Source organism: Salminus brasiliensis, chromosome 3 (genome assembly GCF_030463535.1).
Source record: "Salminus brasiliensis chromosome 3, fSalBra1.hap2, whole genome shotgun sequence".
NCBI lineage: Eukaryota > Metazoa > Chordata > Actinopteri > Characiformes > Bryconidae > Salminus > Salminus brasiliensis.
In genome coordinates, this window is record NC_132880.1 from 44,919,468 (window position 1) to 44,944,108 (window position 24,641).

Sequence of the window (24,641 nt, forward strand, 5' to 3'; positions counted from 1 at the left end):
AATGAAAGTCAATACCAAACATTCTTTAAGATCTTTAAGATTTAGAGCATTTCTATTGGTCCGTTCATCCAGAATTATTCACACACTGTACAGAAGCAGCTTCAGGATTCAAACCATGGAGAGATGCATGGCTTTCATTGGACAGCAGCGATAAGGCTTTTTTGATACTGTTCAAAATGTAGGAAAATTAAGATCATGTTATTTTATGGTCAATAATACGATATACAATGCAGATTTCATTGTCAAACAGCACATCAAAGGAAGTGTTTTAACAATAAGACATAAAATGATCAACAAATCAAGAACATTTTATGGATTTACAGGTTTTTTTTATCATATATTGAAGCCAGACTTCAGCATTTCAAGTAGCAACAAATCTGAACAGGTCTGTAATAAAGCCAGCAGTAACACCCATGATAAACAATACCCATGACTGATCAACAAGACAGTGTAGTAAGAAGTATTACTGTCAAACGATCTGCCTCGATATTTGGATTCCATTGTTGAGGCATCCTGGACGTTAATTAGGCTTGATTCGTAAACGTCGTGCTGCTTTCTCAATCATTTACGAGAAGTCGCCAGCGCTGTTCTTTACTCTGGATACACCTAGAACTCTGATTCCAAACTTTTGAACAGTAGCATACACACACTCTGAATAGGGCTGAACACTAGGTCCAGCAGTGTTTGACCTCCACTGTTTTCACACTAGGCCCATGAGCTCCAATCCACCTTCTACAGAGCAACACTATCTGGACTAAAGTATTGGGACACCAGCTCATTCATGGTTTCTACTAAAATCAAGGGTATTAAAAAACTGCTGTGAGGATTTGATGAGGTCAGGATGATGATGATCCCCACTCATCACCCCCAACTCATCCCAAAAAGGATTGGATGGAGCTTAACCATCCTGTCAGAGAATACAGCTAGTTCAATGGATGGAGCTCCAACATCAAGAACGGTGCCAAAAGGTCCATGCCGTTGGTTCTCTGCCCCAGAGAGTCCTATTCGACTGGCAGTACTTCTCTACCGGGACATTAAAGCAGCTGAATTAATTGATTAGAAGGGGTGTCCACAAATATTTGGACATACAAACCCCATTCAGACTCATAGGAACTTATGAACGCAGTAATGAGTTGGTGTAGATAGGGTGGGGATCAGAGTGGGAGGGTAGTTCGGCAAACTTTATTTGGGGAGCTTACTTCAGCTTCATCTTCAGGCCTAAAGAAATGATGAACCGACAGGGTGCAGTTGACAGCTTAAACCTTTTAATAGGCTGTCGTCACATTTTCAGCATATTCTAGAGCTTTCCACAAGGCAGTGAGGGGACAGACAGAGCTGCACGTGTGCACAGAGAAACATCTTACATTAAAACAGCTTTAATGTAAATCAAGATGAGAGGCAAATCCCAGCTAAGAGCTACAGAACGAGACACAATACTAGGCAAACAACACAGACAGGTAGGATTGTAGGAGTTTCAATGTTTCAAATGAAGTTACAATCAACAAGGAAATAAAAAAAAACAAAAAAAAACACCAAATACAAATAGATAAATAGAAGCTGAAGGAGACCAAGCCCTTATCAAAAGCAGCCAATCTGTACGGTTTCAGAGTCAGGTTCAGTGGATGCCAAGAATACGTTTCTTTCCAGGCGTTACAGCCCAAAGAAGGAATCTCTGCAACGTGGAGGCAGGTGTTTTGTGCAGAAGCAGCAGCGGTAGGCGTAGAACAGCAGTAGAAACAAAGCCCTTAAATGAGTACACTGCTTAAAATATACAAATGCAAGTTTAGCATGCTCTCAGTTCAAACAGGCAGTTCGAGCTATTCCTGATTGGGTCTTCCTGTAATTGTTTACAATTTTTAAATTATTATTTTTTTGCTTTTCCAGAAACAACGAAGATACCAGCATCCAACGCTCCTGCACCACTTTACCAGGAGGTGTAAAGATAAGAAAAGACAAGGGGGAAAAAAATCATATTAATAATAATGATAAAAAAAAAAAGTCAGGCAATTATTATTATTGAATGCATCAAGACAATCTTTGTAATAGAGGCTTATAAAGACAGAATTTCTGAGATTTTGAGCTAACACAGGACTAAACACAGGCTGCTTTGTACACAGTGGGAACAGATTTAACCCACAGCAAGAACTAACTAATAACAGAGGTGAAAGAAAACGTGCATCAGTTCATTAGACTTGATTTTAAATTAGAAAGGTTTAGTGTATGAACACTTGCATAAGCCAATATGCAAAAAATAAAATAAAATAAAATAAAATAAAAAAAGCACACAGACTGAGTACATCAGATTAGTTGAGAAAAATACTTTATATTCACCTTGTACGTCGCTGATCGAGACACCGAGATCAATAAAAATGTACGCAAAAAACGCTTTTAGGCAGTGAGAAGTTAAATTAACAGTTTGTTTTTTTTTTTTTAAGAGAAACGAAACTCGACTCTACAACCAAGCGCTCGTTTCATTCATTTAATTCATTTCATTCATTGTTTTTTTATTTTATTTTTTACCTTAATAACTACTGAGAGGCGTAAAAACCGAACCCCCGCCCCCCTCCCGGCCCAAATACTTAAATTACAGCTCTTAATGCTTCCCAGCTTCGCCGTTACAATCAAACGGCTGAATCTGAGTTTGAGGTAAATTAATAACTAAACTTTAAATGGAGTTTCAGTGGTTCAAGTGTGTGATTGTTCTCTAATGCAGGTGCGGTTTAGTTTCCTACAGCGTGCAGCATCATTACACAACACCTTAAAAGATAAAAAGAGGAGAAATATATTTTTTAGAGATTTTTTTTGGCTACTTTCCTCTCACTCTTTCTAACCCCTCTTTCTCTCTTTCACTCACTCATTCACTATTTAGACCCATCAGCCATAACATTAACACCAACTCCTTGTTCATTTTATCAGCTCCACATAGCACATAGGAGCACTTTGTAGTTCCAGAATTTATTTATTTATTTTTTTTTTTTTTTGGTCAAATTTTTCCCTTTTTTCTCCCAAGTTGGTGCCGCCACTTAACCCACCCGTTCGTAGCTCCCCCTCGCACTAGTGATTCTTCCGAAACTAGGAGCACAAGGACTTGGCGCATCATCTCCGATCCACGAGATGCCAGCCACGGCCTCTTTTTGCCAAGCAGCCGTGACACTCGGTTGGCAGGTCCCCAGCTCCACCACACCAGCGAACAGAGACCTGTGCTGAGTGTTGAAGGGGAGAGAGCGCCATCTATCTATCAATGTGCGCTCTCAGACTCTGGCGGCTGCTGGGGGGCAAATCAGCACGGCCTGGGCTCGTAACCCCTGGGCCTTGTAATCGGTTTCCCTGCATACTTTGTTCACCTCCTTTCACCCTGTTCTTCAATGGTGAGGACTGACCACCATAGACTGAGAACAGTCCACCAACCAGAAATATCATGCCAGCATCTTCCTGTAGGCAGCAGCAGCCTGTGAGCACTGATGAAGGACTAGAGGATGACCAACACCAACAAACTTTGCAGCAACAGATCAGAGCTTCAGTCTGATTTTTCTTCTACGAGGTGGAGCAAGTAGGTAGGAGGGGTCTAAAGGAGGAATGGACAGTGAGTGGACAGACCCAGTGTTTAAACACTCCAGCAGCAGCACTGCTGTGTCTGATTCACTCGTACCACCAGCGCAACACCCGGTCAGCCAGAGTCACTGCAGTGCTGAGAATGACTGACCCACCACCCAAATACTACCTGCCTGCTCTGTGGTGGTCAGTCCTGTGGTGTCCTGACCATTGGAGAAGAGGGACGCTAACAGAGTCTACAGAGAAACCAAAGGAACACAGTGCTCTTATACGGGACATGGAGCTGATATGCTGGCTTTAATGTTATGGCTGCTCGGTGTGTGTAACCCTATATTGCGAGTGCAGGTGCCCTCGTGAAGGCAACTGTTAACCCTGTTAAACTGAAAGACAGCTGTAGTATTATTTACGGCAGTGTGTGATGGGTCATTTACTGAATTATCATCAACATCATCGTCTTCATCACCACCGCCACAATGCTCGGACCAAAAGCCGACTGAAGGGTGACCCCATTTCTAGTTTAACCTGATAGAAAGACAACAGAACACAGCAGTTCTAATACTTTCCAAGCCTGAAGAGGGGAAAATAAAAACGTCAGCGTTGCAACTTCCAAGTTGTAGAGCTTTACGCTTTACTGCGGAACTCCAAGGCACTAATGAAGAGATTATGCATTTGGTCTTTTGCATTGTTCTGTCTTTGTTAATATTGCAAGAACTCTGAGGTGCTGCTTCTTCGTATCCATGCAGTGGTACCCAAAACCACCCTGGTAGTGATTGTCTTGAAAACCATCTTCAAGGATTCAAACACTTTATATATATATAAAATCGTTGCTGTCATGCAAAAACCTTCAATCTCCAAAATGGACACTTTCCAGGCAGAGAGAAAAATAATAATTCTAAATTTAGAATAAAATTCTGAACTTTGAATGGAAGTCAATGGAAAAAGACTGTATTCCAGGTTAATTTGGAGCGTTCCATTGGCCCATTCATCAGAAAATTGACACAATGTAGAGAACAACTGCCGGATCTGAATTCCATCAAAAAGTGAAAAACTTGGACCAGGTTTTTTTCTTTTTTTTTTTGAATGACAGCGACAAACTTGACTCGGTTAGTAAAAATATAAAGTTTGAGTAACACTTTATGAATGCTACCAAAATAAGCTTCTGTGGAAAGAACAATTACAAAGTCTTGAGAACCTTCTTTTAGAAAATGTTTAACATTCATTTAGTACGTCCCACTGTCGTCGTCGTCGTCATCATCATCATCATCGCCGTCATCAATATCCTCATAGGGTCACAGAGAGGGCGGACAGTGGAAAACTAGCCTCTCTGACAATGATTATTAAAAAGGTTACATTCCTGGGTCTTAGAAACAGAAACAAACATATTTGGTTGTCAGTAGCCCCTCTTAATCGTTAAATATTCCAGCATGTACAATTTGCTTGTGGCTGAATTAGCACTGAACAATACAAATCTAATTTAGGCTCTGCAAAGCTCAGCCATTTATAAAAATCTGGCTAAGCACACAGAGGATGGATAGGCGTCTGTCTGCGCTACATTAAATACAGAATTTCACTTCAAAAAATGGTCATTTCCTTTTTTTTTTCTTCCTTTTTTTTTTAACAAAACATCCCAACATATTTCTTATTTCTAATTTCTTAAGAGGTGTTTAGGTCAAAAAGGGAGCCACAGACCATAAATGAACAAAAAGGTACATACATTCATTGAGTTGGTTTTAATTTTTGCACTATACACAGACCAATTCAGAAACGGACATGTGCTAGACATTTCTCTATATAACATCTAAGCAAGCAAGGTAATAGCCCTCCATAGAAAAATACTTTATACTACCATGTTAAAGCTCCAGCTAGAAAAAAACAGAGCTTTTCTTTCTTTTTTTTTTTAATTCATGTACTAAGTTTTCATTAAATCTTTTCTTCTTTTTTATTTAGTTAGGATAATCTAATTTCAGTAGAGACGGTGTTAAGTTGATAAAGAATGATAAATAATTCCTCGCTAAGTGACACAGAAAGCTGGGGTAGCTCCCAGCTCCCAATGAGCTTAATACATAATGCTTCGATTCTGAGAGACCAGTGCTCCCAAATAGAAATAGCTGCTTAGTTCTTGGTCCCACCCCGACTCAAAGTAAGTACTAGTTCAACTGTACCTTGTGAGGAACTACATGGCAGCGCAGGCGCATGCATGCTCTCCAATCTCTCCGAGGGACCAATCCAATCCTTTTTAAAGAAGCCCACGAAATTAAAACCGTGTCAGCGTTTGCTTTTAAGGCTTATAGGATAATGCATTTTAGCTCATATCTGCCCTTAGAACATACTGTTGATCCTCCTTCTCCTCCTCCTCCTCCTCCTTCTCCTCCTCCTCCTCATCATCATCATCCTTCTCCTCTTCCTCTTGCGAGAGAGACACAATTATGTTACCCGTGATGGACTTGTTTTCTCACGGAAACAAAGTTCTTTGTAAAAGAAAAGAAAAGAAAAAAAAAACAACAAAAAAACACCCCCCCCCCCCTCAATAACCTTGGCACCTTTGGCTAACACTATTGTGGGGGTTCGCTTGAAGGTTCTTCTCTTTCGTTTGCTTCTCCACTCACTCACTCAGTCGCTGGGCTCGGGCTTCACTGCAACGATGACGGGCTGTGGAACTGAAGCCACGCTGTCCTCCTCCATCTTGATCCTCTTGGCCTCTGGCTCCCGTGGGCCAGGTTCCTCCATTTCCACACTGGAGGGTCTGTTCACCAGCACCGGGGGAGAGGTAGAGGCCTGGGCAGCCAGGATCTGAAGAGGGTTGGTGAGAGCTGAGAGCAATATGAAGGAGAACAGGGGAGAGGATTACAAACGGCAGGCCACAGAAGTTCGAGCTGCATAAGAAAGAAGACCAGCCCGGGGCTAGCTTTGAGGCCACTGTCTGACCAAACTGACAACTTTAATATACATTAATCTTAACCTTTTTATGCTCTACTCCAAGGGTGGGGAACTCCAGTCCTGGGGGGGCCGGATTCCTGCACAGTTTTGAGCGTTTCCTGCTCGAGCACTCCTGATTCAACTCTTTATTGAAGGGAAATCAGCAGACTGTGCTGGACTCCGGCCCTTGGTTCAAGCTCATACAGATTTAACTGAATAAAACTTCATTATCTGCCAACTACCTACCATTTCCTGTTATAGGTGGGGTATACACCTCCATTTCCTCTTACAGGTGGGGTATACGCTACCATTTCCTGTTACAGGTGGGGTACACGCTACCAAGCGCCCTTAAAGGTTGGGTATATACCTCAATTTCCTGTTATAGGAGGGGTATACGCTTCCATTTCATGTTACAGGTGGGGTATACGCCTTCATTTCCTGTTACAGGTGGGGTATACACCTCTATTTCCTGTTACAGGTGGGGTACACGCTACCAAGCGCCCTTAAAGGTTGGGTATATACCTCAATTTCCTGTTATAGGAGGGGTATACGCTTCCATTTCATGTTACAGGTGGGGTATACGCCTTCATTTCCTGTTACAGGTGGGGTATACACCTCTATTTCCTGTTACAGGTGGGGTACACGCTACCAAGCGCCCTTAAAGGTTGGGTATATACCTCAATTTCCTGTTATAGGAGAGGTATACGCTTCCATTTCATGTTACAGGTGGGGTATACGCCTTCATTTCCTGTTACAGGTGGGGTATATGCTACCAATACCCCTTAAAGGTTGGTTATACGCCTCAATTTCCTGTTATAGGAGGGGTATACGCTTCCAATTCATGTTACAGGTGGGGTATACGCCTTCATTTCCTCTTACAGGTGGGGTATATGCTACCAATACCCCTTAAAGGTTGGTTATACGCCTCAATTTCCTGTTATAGGAGGGGTATACGCTTCCATTTCCTCTTACAGGTGGGGTAGAAGCCTCCATTTCCTCTTACAGGTGGGGTAGAAGCCTCCATTTCCTCTTACAGGTGGGGTACAAGCCTCCATTTCCTCTTACAGGTGGGGTACAAGCCTCCATTTCCTCTTACAGGTGGGGTACAAGCCTCCATTTCCTCTTACAGGTGGGGTACAAGCCTCCATTTCCTCTTACAGGTGGGGTACAAGCCTCCATTTCCTCTACAGGTGGGGTACAAGCCTCCATTTCCTCTTACAGGTGGGGTACAAGCCTCCATTTCCTCTACAGGTGGGGTACAAGCCTCCATTTCCTCTTACAGGTGGGGTACAAGCCTCCATTTCCTCTACAGGTGGGGTACAAGCCTCCATTTCCTCTTACAGGTGGGGTACAAGCCTCCATTTCCTCTACAGGTGGGGTACAAGCCTCCATTTCCTCTTACAGGTGGGGTACAAGCTAACAATTCCTGTTACAGGTAGGGTATAAGCTACCATTTCTTGTTACAGGTGGGGTATAAGCTACCCATACAGGTGGGGTATATGCCTCCATTTCCTCTTACAGGTGGGGTATATGCCTCCATTTCCTCTTACAGGTGGGGTACAAGCTAACAATTCCTGTTACAGGTGGGGTATAAACTACCATTATCTGTTTTAGGTGAGCTATACAATCACCTGCGATAGGTAAATCTGATTTCTTAAGATCTTAATAACATACATACCATAAGCATTAGGCGAGATGCTGGCTGTGGGGATGGCATGCTTGCCGTTCTGAGTGATGGGCTGAACTGGGAGCTGGTGCTGGCCCAACGGCAAGGTGCCCTGCTGCAGAATGGTGTAACTCTGCTGCCCTCTGGTGGCCGAGCTCAGGTGGCTTCCCACAGCCTGGATGACTCTGCTACCTGCAGGGATGGATGTAGGAGCCCCCATTTCCTCCAGAGCACCTTCATAAAGAGAGAGGAGCAAGTGGCACAACCTTAAGTTACAGCAGCATGTCATGAAGTCATGAAGCGACCATGTAAAGGCTGTGGTTTATACCTCTGTGGTCTCCAGAGCCGTCTCCAGGTATTCCAGAAGCAGTGCTGGCCAGCACATAGCCATTGGGGGAGTTGGCAGAGGTGGTGACCACACGCACCATGGTGACCGCCGGGGCCTGCTGCACCACGTGGACGGCCTGACCCGTAGGCTGCTGGGCGGTGATAATGGAGGCCGGCATGTAGGCCAAAGGCTTTGCCAATCCTGCAGAAGGCTGAGGAGGCACAGCCATGATCACAGGCTGGGCACTCACTGGGGAGCCTGGGGTCCGAGTACAAGAATGGAGAACTGAGAATATGCTCACTTAGACGTTCAGTAGCAGACCTGGGCGACTTGATATCATCAACAGAGACCGTCTTAAGGACTTATTTACTGAGGGCTGGAAGCACTAGATCAATCATAGCCATGAAATTAATAGGTAGAATTTATGTTTTTGCTATTGATCATATTGGCATCCACAGATATTTGATTTTGACATCAAATTTAACTGATATTTTATATTTCATGATGTATTTTATTCCTGTTCGCCACTGAAACCTATAACCAAGTGTATAATGTATATAAATAATGCATATAAATAAATAAATAAATAAATAAATAGTTATCTGGAAATTCAAATCAGGTGGATCTACCCATAATTTACATTTCATAAAAGTTTATGTATCAATATTGGGGAATTATGGAAGGCTCCTTACCTAGGCTGTGTGTTTTTTTACAACACCACAATTAAAATAAATAAAATATTCCTACAGAAAGTGGTGGTGGAGGTTCTCAATCACTGTGTTCATCATTAGAACATCTCCAAACTTCTCCTCATGGAGTCTAGTGTTATTTAGAGTTCTCCTCAGATCAACACCTGGTTTGGTGGTAAATCAGGGCTTAATGATGGTAAATCAGGTGAGCTGCTGCTGCTGCTGCTGCTTATGGAGTTGAACACATCCTCCACGCTGTGCTGGCTGGACTGGACTGGGGGGCGTCCAGGAGAAACCTGGAGGAACCGAGCTCTGTTCTTCAGACTAGCTCACCAACAAGATCTCACTACTTTCCTTCTTCAGAATGAGAAGCTCTTGTTTCTCCTTTTTACTGGATTCATGTTCCTGCATCGTTCTGATGAGATCTGGAGTTTCTACAGTAAAAAGTCTCCTATTGCTCAGATAAAGGGTTTTACATCCTATCTTTAGGTGCTGAAAAACGCCTCCACAGTACTGTACGTACATGGAAAAATAGCCACCGGCATCAGCCCATAATTCCCATATCGGTGCATCCCTAGCTGTTTTTTCTTTAATGTCTGTTTTGTATGTGTATGCGTTATGTAATCCGTGATCTGAAACTCTAGTCCTGCTGTTACTTCATTTACACACACAGCAGTGAGCTGCACTGTGAAGTTGCTGCCTCATCAGAAACGCTGGTTCTCTCTCTTAATTACAGTTTAATGTTTAGTCATCGTGAAGTCACTTTCACAGAGAAAACAGCAGAGCTCTGTTTTTATTGAACACTTGAGCGAGCAAGAAAAAAATGGATCCACTAAATAGAAATGACAAAGTTATGAACAGAGTATGAGCTGAGCTGTGTGTGATGCTGCAGCAGTGCTTCTGTCCAAATCACAGGCTCTGATCTGAATGACTGAGTGACTGAGTAACTGCACACAATATATTTTGCTTGTTCTATGATATGTACTATATGGACAAAAGTATTGGGACACCTCACTCAGAATCACGCATATTACAAGAAAGTCTATCCTGCTTTTGCTGGAGTAACTGTCTCTACTGTCCAGGGAAGAAGACTAGGCTTTCTACTAGATTGTGGAGGAGCATTGCTGTAAGAATTTGATTGCATACAGCAACAGCAACAGCGTTAGTGAGGTCAGGATGTTGGATGATGATCACCACCCCACCTCATAGGTATTGGACCGAGCACCAACCATCATTTCAGCAAATACAGTTCTTCCACTGCTCCACAGCTCAATGCTGGGGGGTTATTGCATTGCTGACACACACACACACACACACACACACACACACACACACACACACACACACACACACACACACACACACCTTGCCAAGTCCCTGTATAGACGTACTGCCAATAGAATAGGGCTAGAATGGGACAGTGGAAGAACTGTGTTCTCTGGAATGATGGATGTTGCTCCATCCAATACTTTTGGGATGAGTTGGTGATGAGGTGATGTGGTGATCATCCAACATCCTGACCTCACCACCCCCTTGTTGCTGTAAGCAATCAAATCCTTACAGCAATGCTTCTCCAAAATCTAGCAAAAATCTAGTATTTCTTTTTTAATATCCTTGATTTCATTAAAAACAAAGAATGAGGTGTCCCAATACTTTTGCCCATTTTGCAAAGTGTATATGCATATAATCTTCATTAATATCATCTGCTTGGATTAATATCATCTACTGGTGATTTCGGAACATCGTCAGTTAATTAAAATGCTGAGACTCACCCGGGGCGCTCTGAGAGTATCTGTACTCTGGCACAGAGGCCAGCTTGGAACCAAACTCGTGCTCGTGGGACACAGGTGAGCCCTCTCTGGACAGGCACTCAGGGGTCTGCAGGCCACTCGAATGAGGTGAGAGGAGGCCTGAGTGAGTGGGAGAGGCTGGAGCACTCCTGAAAATGGCACAAGAGACACTCCTAAACTGCTTGGACACGCAGCCCGCTACGGCCCCAAAGAGCCTTTACTGGGACGACAACAATCACTACACGCCTGCTTCTCAAAGCCTGACATCAAAACACTCACACACACACTTCAGCAAAAGACCAGCAGATTAAAAGCTGCTGCACAACATGACATTTCCAAGATACGTTTGGGCTTATTTGGGAATGTGGAATCTTGCACAGACGGGACTTACTTTGTTCTGCCAAGCAAAAAAGACCAGCAGGAAGAGCAGAAAAAGAAGAGGGAGAACAGAGTAAACTGAGCAACCGCTCTCTAAGAAAGGTGCAGTGTGTGTGTGTGTGTGTGTGTGTGTGTGTGTGTGTGTGTGTGTGTGTGTGTGTGTGTGTGTGGAAAGAGTAGAGAGGGTAGAGAGGTGTGCTTGGCCAGGAGAGGGCGAGGTGCCTTACCTGGAGGAGAGCGGGCCGAAGGGTGTGCGGAAGCAGGACACACCCCGCTGGCGGCGCTTGCGGAAGGCCTGCTCCACTAGCTTGGCCTCGGATGACGGATCCACTCTCCAGAACGAGCCTTTTCCCGGCTCCTCCTGCGAGCGCGGCACTTTGATGAAGTAGCGGTTCAGGGACAGATTGTGTCTGATGGAGTTCTGTAATCACCACACAGCCTCACAGGTTTAACATATTTACAACACAGCATGTTAAAAAAAGCCTTACATAACATTACAGACAGATATAGACAGACATAGATAGACAGATATATATAGACAGACAGATAGATACAGACTTAGATAGATATACAGAAAGATAGATAGATAGACAAACAGATAGATAGACAGAAAGATAGACACACAGACAGACAGAGAAAGAGAGACAGACAGATAGATTGACAGACAGAGGGAGACAGATAGATAGATAGATAAATAGACAGACAGACCGACTAAAAGATAGAGATAGACAGACAGACAGACAGAAAGAGATAGACAGATAGTTAGACAGATAGACAGACAGAGGAAGAAAGCTAGATATACAAACAGACAGATGGAGAGAGACAGACAGATAAATAGATAGATAGACAGAAAGAGGGAGAGAGACAGACAGACAGACAGATAAATAGATGGATAGACAGAAAGAGGGAGAGAGACAGACAGACAGACAGATAAATAGATATAGACAGAAAGAGGGAGAGAGACAGACAGACGGACAGACAGATAAATAGATAGATAGACAGAAAGAGGGAGAGAGACAGACGGACAGACAGATAAATAGATAGATAGACAGAAAGAGGGAGAGAGACAGACGGACAGACAGATAAATAGATAGATAGACAGAAAGAGGGAGAGAGACAGACAGACGGACAGACAGATAAATAGATAGATAGACAGAAAGAGGGAGAGAGACAGACAGACGGACAGACAGATAAATAGATAGATAGACAGAAAGAGGGAGAGAGACAGACGGACAGACAGATAAATAGATAGATAGACAGAAAGAGGGAGAGAGACAGACGGACAGACAGATAAATAGATAGATAGACAGAAAGAGGGAGAGAGACAGACGGACAGACAGATAAATAGATAGATAGACAGAAAGAGGGAGAGAGACAGACGGACAGACAGATAAATAGATAGATAGACAGAAAGAGGGAGAGAGACAGACGGACAGACAGATAAATAGATAGATAGACAGAAAGAGGGAGAGAGACAGACGGACAGACAGATAAATAGATAGATAGACAGAAAGAGGGAGAGAGACAGACGGACAGACAGATAAATAGATAGATAGACAGAAAGAGGGAGAGAGACAGACGGACAGACAGATAAATAGATAGATAGACAGAAAGAGGGAGAGAGACAGACGGACAGACAGATAAATAGATAGATAGACAGAAAGAGGGAGAGAGACAGACGGACAGACAGATAAATAGATATAGACAGAAAGAGGGAGAGAGACAGACGGACAGACAGATAAATAGATAGATAGACAGAAAGAGAAAGAGGGGAAAAGAGAACGAGAACAATAGACACACAAATACAGAAAGAGACAAACAGACTCTGTGTTCCTCTCTGTTTGTGTTTACAGGTTAAACTGACCTGCCAGCCCTTATCCGCAGTCCTGTAGTAGGGGTAATGCTTAGTGATGTGGGCATAGATGCCACTTAGTGTCAGCTGTCGGTCTTGAGCAGAAGATATGGCCTGCACAATCAGCTGTGCGTACGAGTACGGGGGCTTGGACTCATCCTACAAAACAAACACACAGACTCCACTGAACCGAACCCCCCAATCTGCACATCACATTCCTCTCAGCATCAGACCACTCAGCAGACCACTCAGCAGACCACAGAAGATCAGCTTCTCTCAGAGCTCAGGAGTGAGGGAGAAAACCAGGGGTGAACGAATCGAGGCCTCACCTTGGGGCTGTCTCCCCCTGATGGTTCAGTGCGTTGCTCCGACACGGCCTTGGCGGCGTACTCTGCGGCCAGCTGCAGGTCTGAGGTGATGTTGCGTCCGTAGCGGTATCCTGAGGAGCCTGCACCCCGAGGACTCGCTGGACAGGAGTTGGGCACGCTGGGCAAAGGGGGAAAAATAAAAAATAAATATACACTATAAAGGACAAAAGTATTGGGACGCCTACACATTACATGTGCAGGAGCCTTAATGAGAGCCCCTTCTAAACCCAAAGCCATTAATATGGAGTTTCCTCTAACAGCAGGTCTGGATCTCTGCAGTCAGCAAACAAGGACAAAAAATAAGGCCACCACAAATTTGCCTGAAAACAGTGGAAACCACATCCAAGACCATTTACTGGACTTTGTGCTCGGAGATAGATAGGTTTTGTCCTCCAAAGAGGTGCGAGTCTCAGTTAGATGGATGTTCCTGGCTATGCATTCATTTCCAGGGACCATTGGTTCTTTGGGAATTTGGCTGGATCGCTGTCTAATTTCTCAGTTTGGTCGTTTTCCTGGACAAACGCAGCCACAACAGTTAGAGAAGAAATTTCCCAGCTTGTGAGTTGTAAGTTTTATTTCCACCATAATGTGTAATAATTGTGTATAATTATGTCAGGGAGGTTATATGATGCTATTGAGTATACAAAAAAAGAAAAAAAAAAAAAAAAAAAAGAAGAAGCAGGAAGCATCATCTCACTAAGACCTACAGCACCGGATTACCGGTTACTGCAAACTAAAGCACTAAGCAGGAAGCTTAGAAAAACCTTGCATCTCCAAAATGGCAGCTTTACAGGAGAAGAAAAAAAAACCTTCGTAACTTCTAATGAAGCTCAGCCTGCGATTTACGTTTTCCATCAAATTTAACATAGCTGGGCTTTGAGGATCTCAGCAGCCAGCGGAGGCTGCAGGATCGAATCCTGAGCCATGCCGCCAAGAGAGCACTCTGGCCGTGCGCCCTCTCCCCTCATCACTCTTAAGTGATGACAGCCGGCACAGGCAACCGTAAGCCGGTGCAGTGGAGCTGGGGACCCGACACTTTCCTCAGAGTGTGTCAGCTGCTCGGCGATGCTGCATCAGCGGCAGGTCGAAAAGAGGCAGCGGCTGGATTCACATGAATCAGAAGAGTCATGTGTTCAGTCCTTACCCTTCCAGAGTCGGGAGCATTGGGGGGCCTTGAACAGGTGGGTTAATTGGCAGAACCAAATTTGGGAGAAAAAGGGAAAGAGTATGTATGGGTTGGGTAATTGGCAGTCCAAATTGGGAAGAAAATGGGTAAAAATATATTTTTAATTAAATAAATAAATAAACAAACAAACAAACAAAAAATTATATAAATACAATAAATAAATGGTATGCAGTATGCCATCGTCATGTTTTAACAGCTGGCCAATAAATCCTCACACCTTTTTACAAAGCCTGCCTTCTCATCTCCAACACAAGCTAATGAATCATCCAACTGGCACCAAATATTGGCCAAAGTCTGTAAACAACCCAGTACCAGTATGACTATGCTAAGCAGTTTAAGGCAGATTTTCCTTTTAGACGTCCAACAGAGCCTTTCTTGCATCATTAAAGACGCTGTAAGATCAGCAAAATCATCCTAGAGGGCAAAAAACTGCAGAAAATAATCAATCAATCAATCAATCAATAAACAAACACACATACATATTCTATATATATATTATATATATATATATATATATATATATACACACACACACACACACACACACACACACACACACTCAAGTGGCCAGTAGATGGCTCAGCAACCCCAAGAAGACAAGGAGAAGGAGGAGGAGTTTATGAGTCAACTGGTAACACGGCCCCTTAAAACAAGACTTTCCAAGAGCTCGTGATGGTCATTTTCATGTAAGCTCAGGAGAACAGAAGGTTCTAAACAGATCCAGCCAGATATTATATAAACATTATTATACATTATTATAGACATTATCCTCACGCTTTCGTGTTCTGGCAAATTCTCTGTATGGCAGCGTATCCGTGTTCTCGGCCTCAGTGGAACAGTCCTCCTCTCTCAGAAATAGAGGTGACCCAGTTCAGAACACTTGCTGTATACCAAGGGACGTGGGTTCATATGCCCCAGCCCTTCCTCTGATCACCACAAACCATTTAACTCCTACCTCGCTCGAGAGCCTGTGCTCCTAATCCACTTCCTCTGGTATTAAAAAGAGACTAGCAGGATTCAAAACTGCAACATCCCCTCCCCACTTTATTTTTACGGCTGGCATCCTGAGAGCAGCGGACTGTAATGGAGCGCAGGGGGGGTGGGGGGGGGGGGGGGGGGGCGGAGTTGTTGTGCCGCTGCCTCCATTGTTGGCTCCATGGGGAAGGCCATTGTCTGGAGGAGGGCACAGCCAGCATGGGGGGTTGAAGTCCAGGCCTGAGGCAGCACTTTCATAACAACTGGTCCTGATTGTAATAACACCTTTCAGAGAGTCCAAGCAAAAATAAACACCCTCTTACCCACACCTCCTCACAACACCACCACACCTCCATCTGTACTCTGCTGCACTGACACCATCTACTGTACCAGTCTAATGTTCAGACACAGTGTTAGATGTGCTTGACTGTTGCACTTTTCTTTCTAAAGGATCAGATTTAAAAGATTGAAGCAAGCGTGTCAAATTATAAATGTGCAGATTAATTTTAAAATCATAAACAGTTTGTAATCTCAGAAGCTGTTTGTGTTTTTATACACACACACGCACACACACACACACACACACGCACACTTGTGCATGACAAAAATATAATAGTATAACAATAATAATAGTATTTAATAAATTACCATGACAAATATTAACCATAATTTTAAAAGTAATTATGTTTATTATTATTATTGCTACTATATTATTATTAATAATAATAACAATTTTATATTTTTCTTTTTTCACACAGAAAATACATTCTTAAGAACAATAAAATAAATTAATTCATTGATTAATTAAATGTTATTTATATAGAGTACAAAATTAATATTTATATATAGAAGAAATACTCTATATAGCAGGATATGTAGAAACATGTAAGACATGTAATTAATAATAATTTATTACAATTATTATTATTGTTATATTCTCACTAAAACAAACAACAACAATACATTTGTAATGTATGTCATCTTAAACATTTCCAGGGCTCTCCTGGAGAAAGGCCCGTGTTTCCAGGTCGTATCAAACCCCTATCTTATCTAATCAAGTCAATCACGTGAGCTGCTGGCGGAGCTGAACCAATCCATACAGTGACTGAGAGAGAAGATCAGCACCCAAACCTCATCTAATCTAATCTAATCCAATCTCTTCCAATCTCATCCACACAGCATCAGCTGTACTGACTACAGTCAACCCACAGACGCTATGATTGAGGAGTCCGGTCACTGGTTAAAATATGAATGGAAGTTCTCCTAATGCTCAACAGGAGGTCCGTTTACAGATAGAGTCCCGCCCTGCAACACAACAGCCATTGAGCTGGCTGATTACGCCACGAGCGAAGGTGGGTTGACAATATTGTGCTGCCCCTGTCAAAATACAAGTCCCAAATACAAACGTAGCGCCACCACAAAATACCATCAAACCGAGCAAAAAATTCCTCTTTTTTATTTTTTTGCTCATCCAAAAATTATGGGAAAACCAATTAAGGGATCATGTTTACGTCTGCTCCTACTTTATGTTGCTCATACTTTGCACATCTTTGGTTTTCATTTTTGACATATAAAAATATACTGGAGCTTATATTAGCAGGAATGTTCATTAAAACTGATTTCTGAAAAAGTGATTCATCTTTATTGTCTTCAATGTTCTGTTACAAATGTGTAAAACAACTTCAAGCCAAATTTGAAAGCTGATCACGACAAAACAGTTATATGGGAAATAAATTTCTTAAAAAATTAAAAATTCTATTCAAAAAATTTAAAATTCTTAATGTAAATAATGAAACATTAATTTGAATTGGATAGTATTATTCAACTATCAAAATAAAAATAAATAAAAAATAAATTATATATATATATATATATATATATATATATATAGAGAGAGAGAGAGAGAGAGAGAGAGAGAGCTATCCCTTTGCTGCATATATATGTGTGTGTGTGTGTGTGTGTGTGTGTGAGTATATATATATATATATATATATATATATACAGTGAGTCCAAGAAGTATTTGATCCCTTGCTGATTTTCTTTGTTTGCCCACTAATAAAGACACTATCCTTCTGCACTTTTAATGGTAGATATATTCTAACATGGAGAGACAGAATATCAAGACAAAAATCCAGAATATAATTTTAAAGAATATATTTTAATTAATTTGTATTTCAATGAGGAAAATAAGTATTTGATCCCTCTTGCCAAACACACTCAATACTTAGTGGCAAAGCCTTTGTTTGCAAGCACAGCGGTGAGACGTTTGTTGTAGTTAACCACAAGTTTAGCACACACACCAGGGGGAATTTTGGCCCACTCTTCTTTGCAGATCCTCTCTAAATCATGAAGGTTGGTGGGCTGTCGCTTGGCAACTCTGACCTTCAGCTCCCTCCATAGATTTTCGATCGGATTGAGGTCTGGCGACTGGCTGGGCCACTCCATGACCTTAATGTGATTTTTCTTGAGCCAATCCTTTGTTGCCTTTGCTGTATGTTTAGGGTCGTTATCATGTTGGAAGACCCAACCACGGCCCATTTTCAGATCCCTGGCAGAGGGGAGGAGGTTGTCCCTCAGGATTGTGCGGTACATGGCTCCATCCATCTTCCCAGTGATGCGGTGAAGTAGCCCTGTACCCTTGGCAGAGAAACACCCCCAAAACATTATGCTTCCACCTCCATGCTTGACGGTGGGCACAGTGTTCTTGGGGTCATAGGCAGCATTTTTCTTCCTCCACACATGGCGGGTGGAGTTGAGGCCAAAAAGTTCAATTTTGGTCTCGTCTGACCACAAAACCTTCTCCCAATAACTTGGTTCATCTTTCAAATGATCATTGGCATACTTGAGGCGCGCCTCCACATGTGCTCTCTTCAGCAGGGGTACCTTTCGGGTACTGCAGGATGTGAATCCATTGTTGCGCAAAGTGTTGCCAATTGTTTCCTTGCAAACTGTGGTCCCAGCTGCCTTCAGGTCATTTGCTAACTCCTGCCGAGTGGTTGCAGGACGATTTCTGACTGTTCTCAGCATCATTGCCACCCCACGAGGCGAAATCTTCTTTGGAGCACCGGGCCGAGGTCTGTTGATTGTCATGTTATACTCTTTAAACTTTCTGATAATTGCACCAATAGTTGTTACTTTCACATCCAACACCTTACTAATCTTTTTGTAGCCCATTCCAGCTTTGTGAAGGTCAACAATTCTGACTCTGAGGTCCTGTGACAGCTCTTTGGTTTTACCCATGTTGGAGACTTGAAATCTGTGTGATCTGTCTGATTCTGTGGACAGGTGTTTTTCACACAAGTGATTAGTGAGAACAGGTGGCTTCAGGTCAGGTAACAAGTTGATTGGGAGTGTCTAACTGGTCTGTAAAAGCCAGAACTGCTAATGAATACTAAGGGATCAAATACTTATTTCACTCCATGAAATACAAATCAATTAATATATATTCCTTAGATTTATTTTCTGGATTTTCTTTTTAATATTCTGTCTCTCCATGTAAGAATACATCTACCATTAAAAGTATAGAATGATCATGTCTTTATTAGTGGGCCAACGAAGAAAATCAGCAAGGGATCAAATACTTCTTGGACTCACTGTATATATATATATATATATATATATATATATATATATATATATATATATATATATATATATACACACATACACATACACATACACACACACACACACATACACACACACACACATATATATATATATATATATATAAATATATTGCTATCCCTTTGCTTCCCTTTTTCTTCTTGTATTTTTGCCTCGACTTCCATTGAAAGTTACAAAGGTTTTTTCCTTCTCAAAGAGATGCGTGTTTTTTATTGGATAGTGAAGTTACTGTTCAAGTTGTATTTAATTTTCTATTTTTTACATTATTATTTATTGTGTCTAATTTTTCTACCTCTTGCTTATATGCTTGAAAATGAAAAGTCTGTCAGTTAACTGACTAGCTAGACCAACCCTGACTTTACAGACCACTGCAAAGAATCTGAGTCAATTGAAGAAGTCCTCCATATGACCTCTATGTACTAGAGTCACACGCTGCATGCAGCCATTCACATATACTCTATACACACACACACACACACACACACACACACACACACACACACACACACACTACTGAACAGATCTTAGGGCCTTCTTATAGTACAGTCACGGTCATGTCTACAGCAATATTAAGTGACGCTGCTACATGAGGTAATATGAGGTAAGTCCCAACAGCGGCAGGTAATTCCAAAAGGTCATTTCAACCACTGATTTACAGAGGAGACCTCTTCAACAGTTTAATCATTAACGGCCCTGAACACAGCAAAATCACTCCCAAACAAAATAGTAATTCACTGCAAATACTTCTGAGGAGTTCTGAGGTATAATCCCCCCCTGAACGCATCCCTCACGAACCGTAACCCCTCGAAAAGCAGAACTTTCAGATTGGGACAGAAGGCAAATATGTACAAAAGGAGGGATCATAAGGCCGCGGTTGTACTGTAAATGGCAGTGGTTCAAAGCCGGTCAGCAGTGTTTGTGAGTGGACTGGGAATTCAAAGCCTTCGACACATCTGGGAGAAGGTCCAGGAACGGCCCCAAACCTCTCCCCACTGTCTGAAGACCTCCCCCCCCCCGCCCCCGAAAGGAGCTCAGCAGTGAGAAGCTCGGCTCAGTTGTGGAGAACGGGTTCGACAGGCTGAAGAAAAGGAGAGCGTCGCTCCAGCCAGAAGTGGGGAGGGGGGGCTGGGGGGGGGGGTTGGAAGAGGAGTCAGGAAGGACAGTGTTGTGAGTGCGCATGCTGTTTGTTTTGGGTGTAGGAGCGGGCCAAGAAGAGGAGGGTGGGGGCAGGCTACTAGAAGCCCGCAGAAAAAGGAAACTATCCGTGGCTCAAAACATCAAACCACAACACTTTCCATTCCACCAATCGGAGCGCTCCGAGCTCTGCACACGCCATATAAGGCACGCACACACACATGGGCTGCTCACATTCACAGCCACACACGGTGCAGGGCTGCAGAGGGGCCGCCGGGGGCAGACTTCCCTTTACCACACACACACACACACACACACACACAAACTAAACACTGCAAACACGTGGAAAAACAACAGTGCATTTATTGCCGAGTCACTTCCTTCACCATGTGCTGCCCAACAGCTGAAAGCAGGCCCTGAATCACGACCTGTGATTTGTTTGTATTAAAATGACGGAGATTTCTCAGACGACCTTAAAAAGCAGAACACTTTAAATACTGCATTCTGACATCTAATCTTTACTAGTACAGAGCAACCCTGCAGGGCAAATATGAAGAAAGCACTGCAGTAATCAACAGAGATCACAGACTTGAACATATCACAAACTCTTACCATATATATTTGATGTTAGACTGACTGTTTAGACCCTTATAATTAGAGCTGGGCGATATCCTGATATTTTATCGTATTGTGATACATTTTGTTATCATGATATAACACATATGGAGGAGCCTGTTAGTAGGGATGCACAGATACCACTTTTTCCTGCAGTGTGCAACATGTGCAGGTAGAGAAGCATAATCTGGCTAAGCTTCACAGAGACGGCTTTTTAATGGGTGTTTAATATTCACATTTTAGAGCAGTGAAAAAAACCCCGGCAGCTTAGAAGCAAAAAAGTGCAGCAATTTCACATCCAGTTAAACATCTCGGAGTAAAAAGTTACTAAACTTCAGTTTGTGGCCTTTAAACAAGCTGCTGAAACTCAACTTTTGGTTTCTGAACCAAAGAAAACAGGTGCAAGTTCCCTTAAATCCCTGTTTAACTGTATCAACTGTTTATAAGTGGCTTTTCCTGGTTCTTTAAACATTTGCTTTCATAAAATATGCAAGAAAAATGTTCTATGTGTTTAAAATAATAATTTAAAAAAAGCTTCATGGCCCACACTTTTAATAAAACTGTATTTACTGAACTCAGAACGGGAGAATGTTTATATAAAATAACTGCATTTCATTCACTGTCCTGCATTTATTAATAGGGCTGCGCTGATCCGATACTAGGATCGGATATCGGCCCGTATACTAACAAAATTAGCTGGATCGAGTATCTGATAATTAGTCTAAAGAGGGATAAAAAGGGACCGGTCCATTTTTACAGAACCCGATTCTCGCACCGACGGTTTTCTAGGCCTCATAACTCGGGATCAGAGTAATGTACAGATGTGATGCACAGATCATAGCAAACAGCAAGTGTGGTGCCCCCGACCTGTCCCCATCTCTCAGCAGGAGAACCGAGAAGGGAGCCCAGACAGCACTGCGCCGAGGTGCAGCACAGTTATTATATTTATATAATATTATATATATATATATATATATATATATATATATATATATATATATATATATATATATATATATATATATATTATAATATTATATTTATATAATAACTAAATAATTTTAAAAAAGCTTCATGGTATCGGAGCTCTCTATTGCCTATACCGATACTTTGTGTAAGTGCAAGTATCGGGCCGATACCGATACGGTATCAGTGCAACACTACTAACTTTATAATACAGCCTGTATTAAAACACAAGTTTCCCAAACTACCCTTTTCAGTTAATAAATAACACACACATTTAGAGTGTCACTCCAAAACAACGCAGACTAACAGATTATTGACTAAATATGAAGCCACTGTAAATCACACGACCGGACATACAAATATTAAAGGGACAGTTTACCCATATCAATTGTGCAGAGGTTGCACCACACCCAAAATGAAGTAGATTAGCCAAAACGTGCGATATCTTGCACTGGAACCAGAAGGCCAATAAAATATAATGTAATATAAAGCAATAATATAATACAATACTATATATTATATTTTTATTTACTCCTAAACAAAGTGGTGCACAATGATTTCTGGGTCATGTAAAAAAAAAAAAAAAAAAGAAAAAAGAAAAAGAAAAGGAAGAAAAGAAACCACATCAGGCAGATGTTATCAGTAATCAAACATCAGTCTGAAATGAGTTGTCTTATGCAAAGGTTATGCAAAGGACGTGTACTGTGTGTCATGTTGTCACAAAATCTGACCAAATTAGGGTAAAATTATGTGTTTTGATTTGAAGTCTAAACAAGTTCACATTCTCCACAGTTTATTTACTTAATTTAACATTTAATTTTTTATATTTTAACATTTAATATGTATGAAAGTGAACATTTAAAGTGGAGTGAGAACGCCACATAAATATTTTGCGTTCAAACAAATCAGTTTAAAAGAAGCACAGTTGTGCTTTTCAATAACACAAGGTTCTTTTTCTGTAGAGGATCCTTTCACTTATTTTCACCTAGAAAACCAACAGAAACGTGTGACTGGACCAGCGGTGCCCACACTTTTAATAAAACTGTATTTACTGAACTCAGAACGGGAGAATGTTTATATAAAATAACTGCATTTCATTCACTGTCCTGCATTTATTAATAGGGCTGCGCTGATCCGATACTAGGATCGGATATTGGCCTGTATACTAACACAATTAGCTGGATCGAGTATCTGATAATTAGTCTAAAGAGGGATAAAAAGGGACCGGTCCATTTTTACAGAACCCGATTCTCGCACCGACGGTTTTCTAGGCCTCATAACTCGGGATCAGAGTAATGTACAGATGTGATGCACAGATCATAGCAAACAGCAAGTGTGGTGCCCCCGACCTGTCCCCATCTCTCAGCGGGAGAACCGAGTAGGGAGGGGCTGCTAGCTCCTCTTTAGTCTCACAGACTTTAAATTTCAGAATAAAAGTCCTGAGCCCGGACAGCACTGCGCCGAGGTGCAGCGCAGTTATTATATTTATATTTAGGTGACACAAACAGAAACTGGGTTCATTTAGATCTGTGTTCATTGGTTATAGTTTGTTTTACAAAGTTAATGAAGTAATGTTTACGTCAATCCTGATGCCTAAAGTCTCTCCCACATGGTGAGATATGACTTATTAATTCAACAATGGTATTGGATTGGTATCGGGTATCGGCCGATACACAAAGTTCATGTATCGTATCTGTAACGGAACAGAAATATATGGATCAGTGCATCTCTACTTGCAACCATACAGAAAGCAATGCTATTATTCTCTGTACTAAAATTTTATCAGCACAAAATCTGTGAGAGGAGTGGACAGCAGAGTTCTATTAGTGTGAGGAGTGGGAGTCTCATATGGACTCGGGCTGAGTGGAAAAAGGAGGAGACTTCGGGTAAGTCAAACATCAGAACGACGGACACCACTTTGAACTTTCACTGTGAAATGGAATAAAAAAATACAATAATACAAAGAACACAGAGAGAGTGTCAAAATAAGAGTCACAAATCTAAACAAACAAACGGGGGCTTCAAACTAGGTCAATAATACAAACGAACAAACACACAGAGCTAAAATAAAACGAACAGACCGCTTCAAAATAAGTCACTAATGCAGGCTGCGTCAACATAAAAGTCACAAATACAAACGAACAGACGGGCATGTCAAAATAAAAGTCACTAACACAAACTGACCCTCCCCAAAAAAAAAAAAAAAATTATATATATATATATATATATATATATATATATATATATATATATATATATATTTTTTTTTTTTTTTTTTTTTTTTTTTTTAATCTAAATTTTTGTAACTGAGTGTCTTGCTATCCCTTTCTGCTGTTACACTGGGAATTTCCCCACTGCGGGACTAATAAAGGACTATCTTATCTATCTTATCTTATCTTATCTTATATATATATATATATATATATATATATATATATATATATATATATATATATATATATATATATATATATATATATAAAAAGTGAGGGAGACAATTGCTCCACTCATCCGCTACACTGCAAACAGACCAGCTCACCAATACAAACAGAACACCCTTGATCCAATAAGAACTGTGAGTTTTACAATTCACTATCCC

General features: G+C 41.6%; 1 protein-coding gene across 1 annotated transcript in view; it reads right to left on the minus strand.

Annotated features, from left to right (window-relative positions):
- Positions 1 to 1,248: 1,248 nt before the first annotated feature.
- Positions 1,249 to 24,641, minus strand: part of foxk1 (forkhead box K1) — a 36,772-nt gene continuing 13,379 nt past the window's right edge. The window contains exons 3-9 of the mRNA XM_072676360.1: positions 13,501 to 13,657; positions 13,184 to 13,330; positions 11,547 to 11,740; positions 10,924 to 11,090; positions 8,463 to 8,720; positions 8,147 to 8,368; positions 1,249 to 6,362 (exon numbers count right to left, since the gene is read on the minus strand). Coding sequence (XP_072532461.1) covers positions 6,163 to 6,362; positions 8,147 to 8,368; positions 8,463 to 8,720; positions 10,924 to 11,090; positions 11,547 to 11,740; positions 13,184 to 13,330; positions 13,501 to 13,657 — 1,345 coding nt within the window. The 3' untranslated portion in view covers positions 1,249 to 6,162. The remainder of the gene's footprint in view (positions 6,363 to 8,146; positions 8,369 to 8,462; positions 8,721 to 10,923; positions 11,091 to 11,546; positions 11,741 to 13,183; positions 13,331 to 13,500; positions 13,658 to 24,641) is intronic.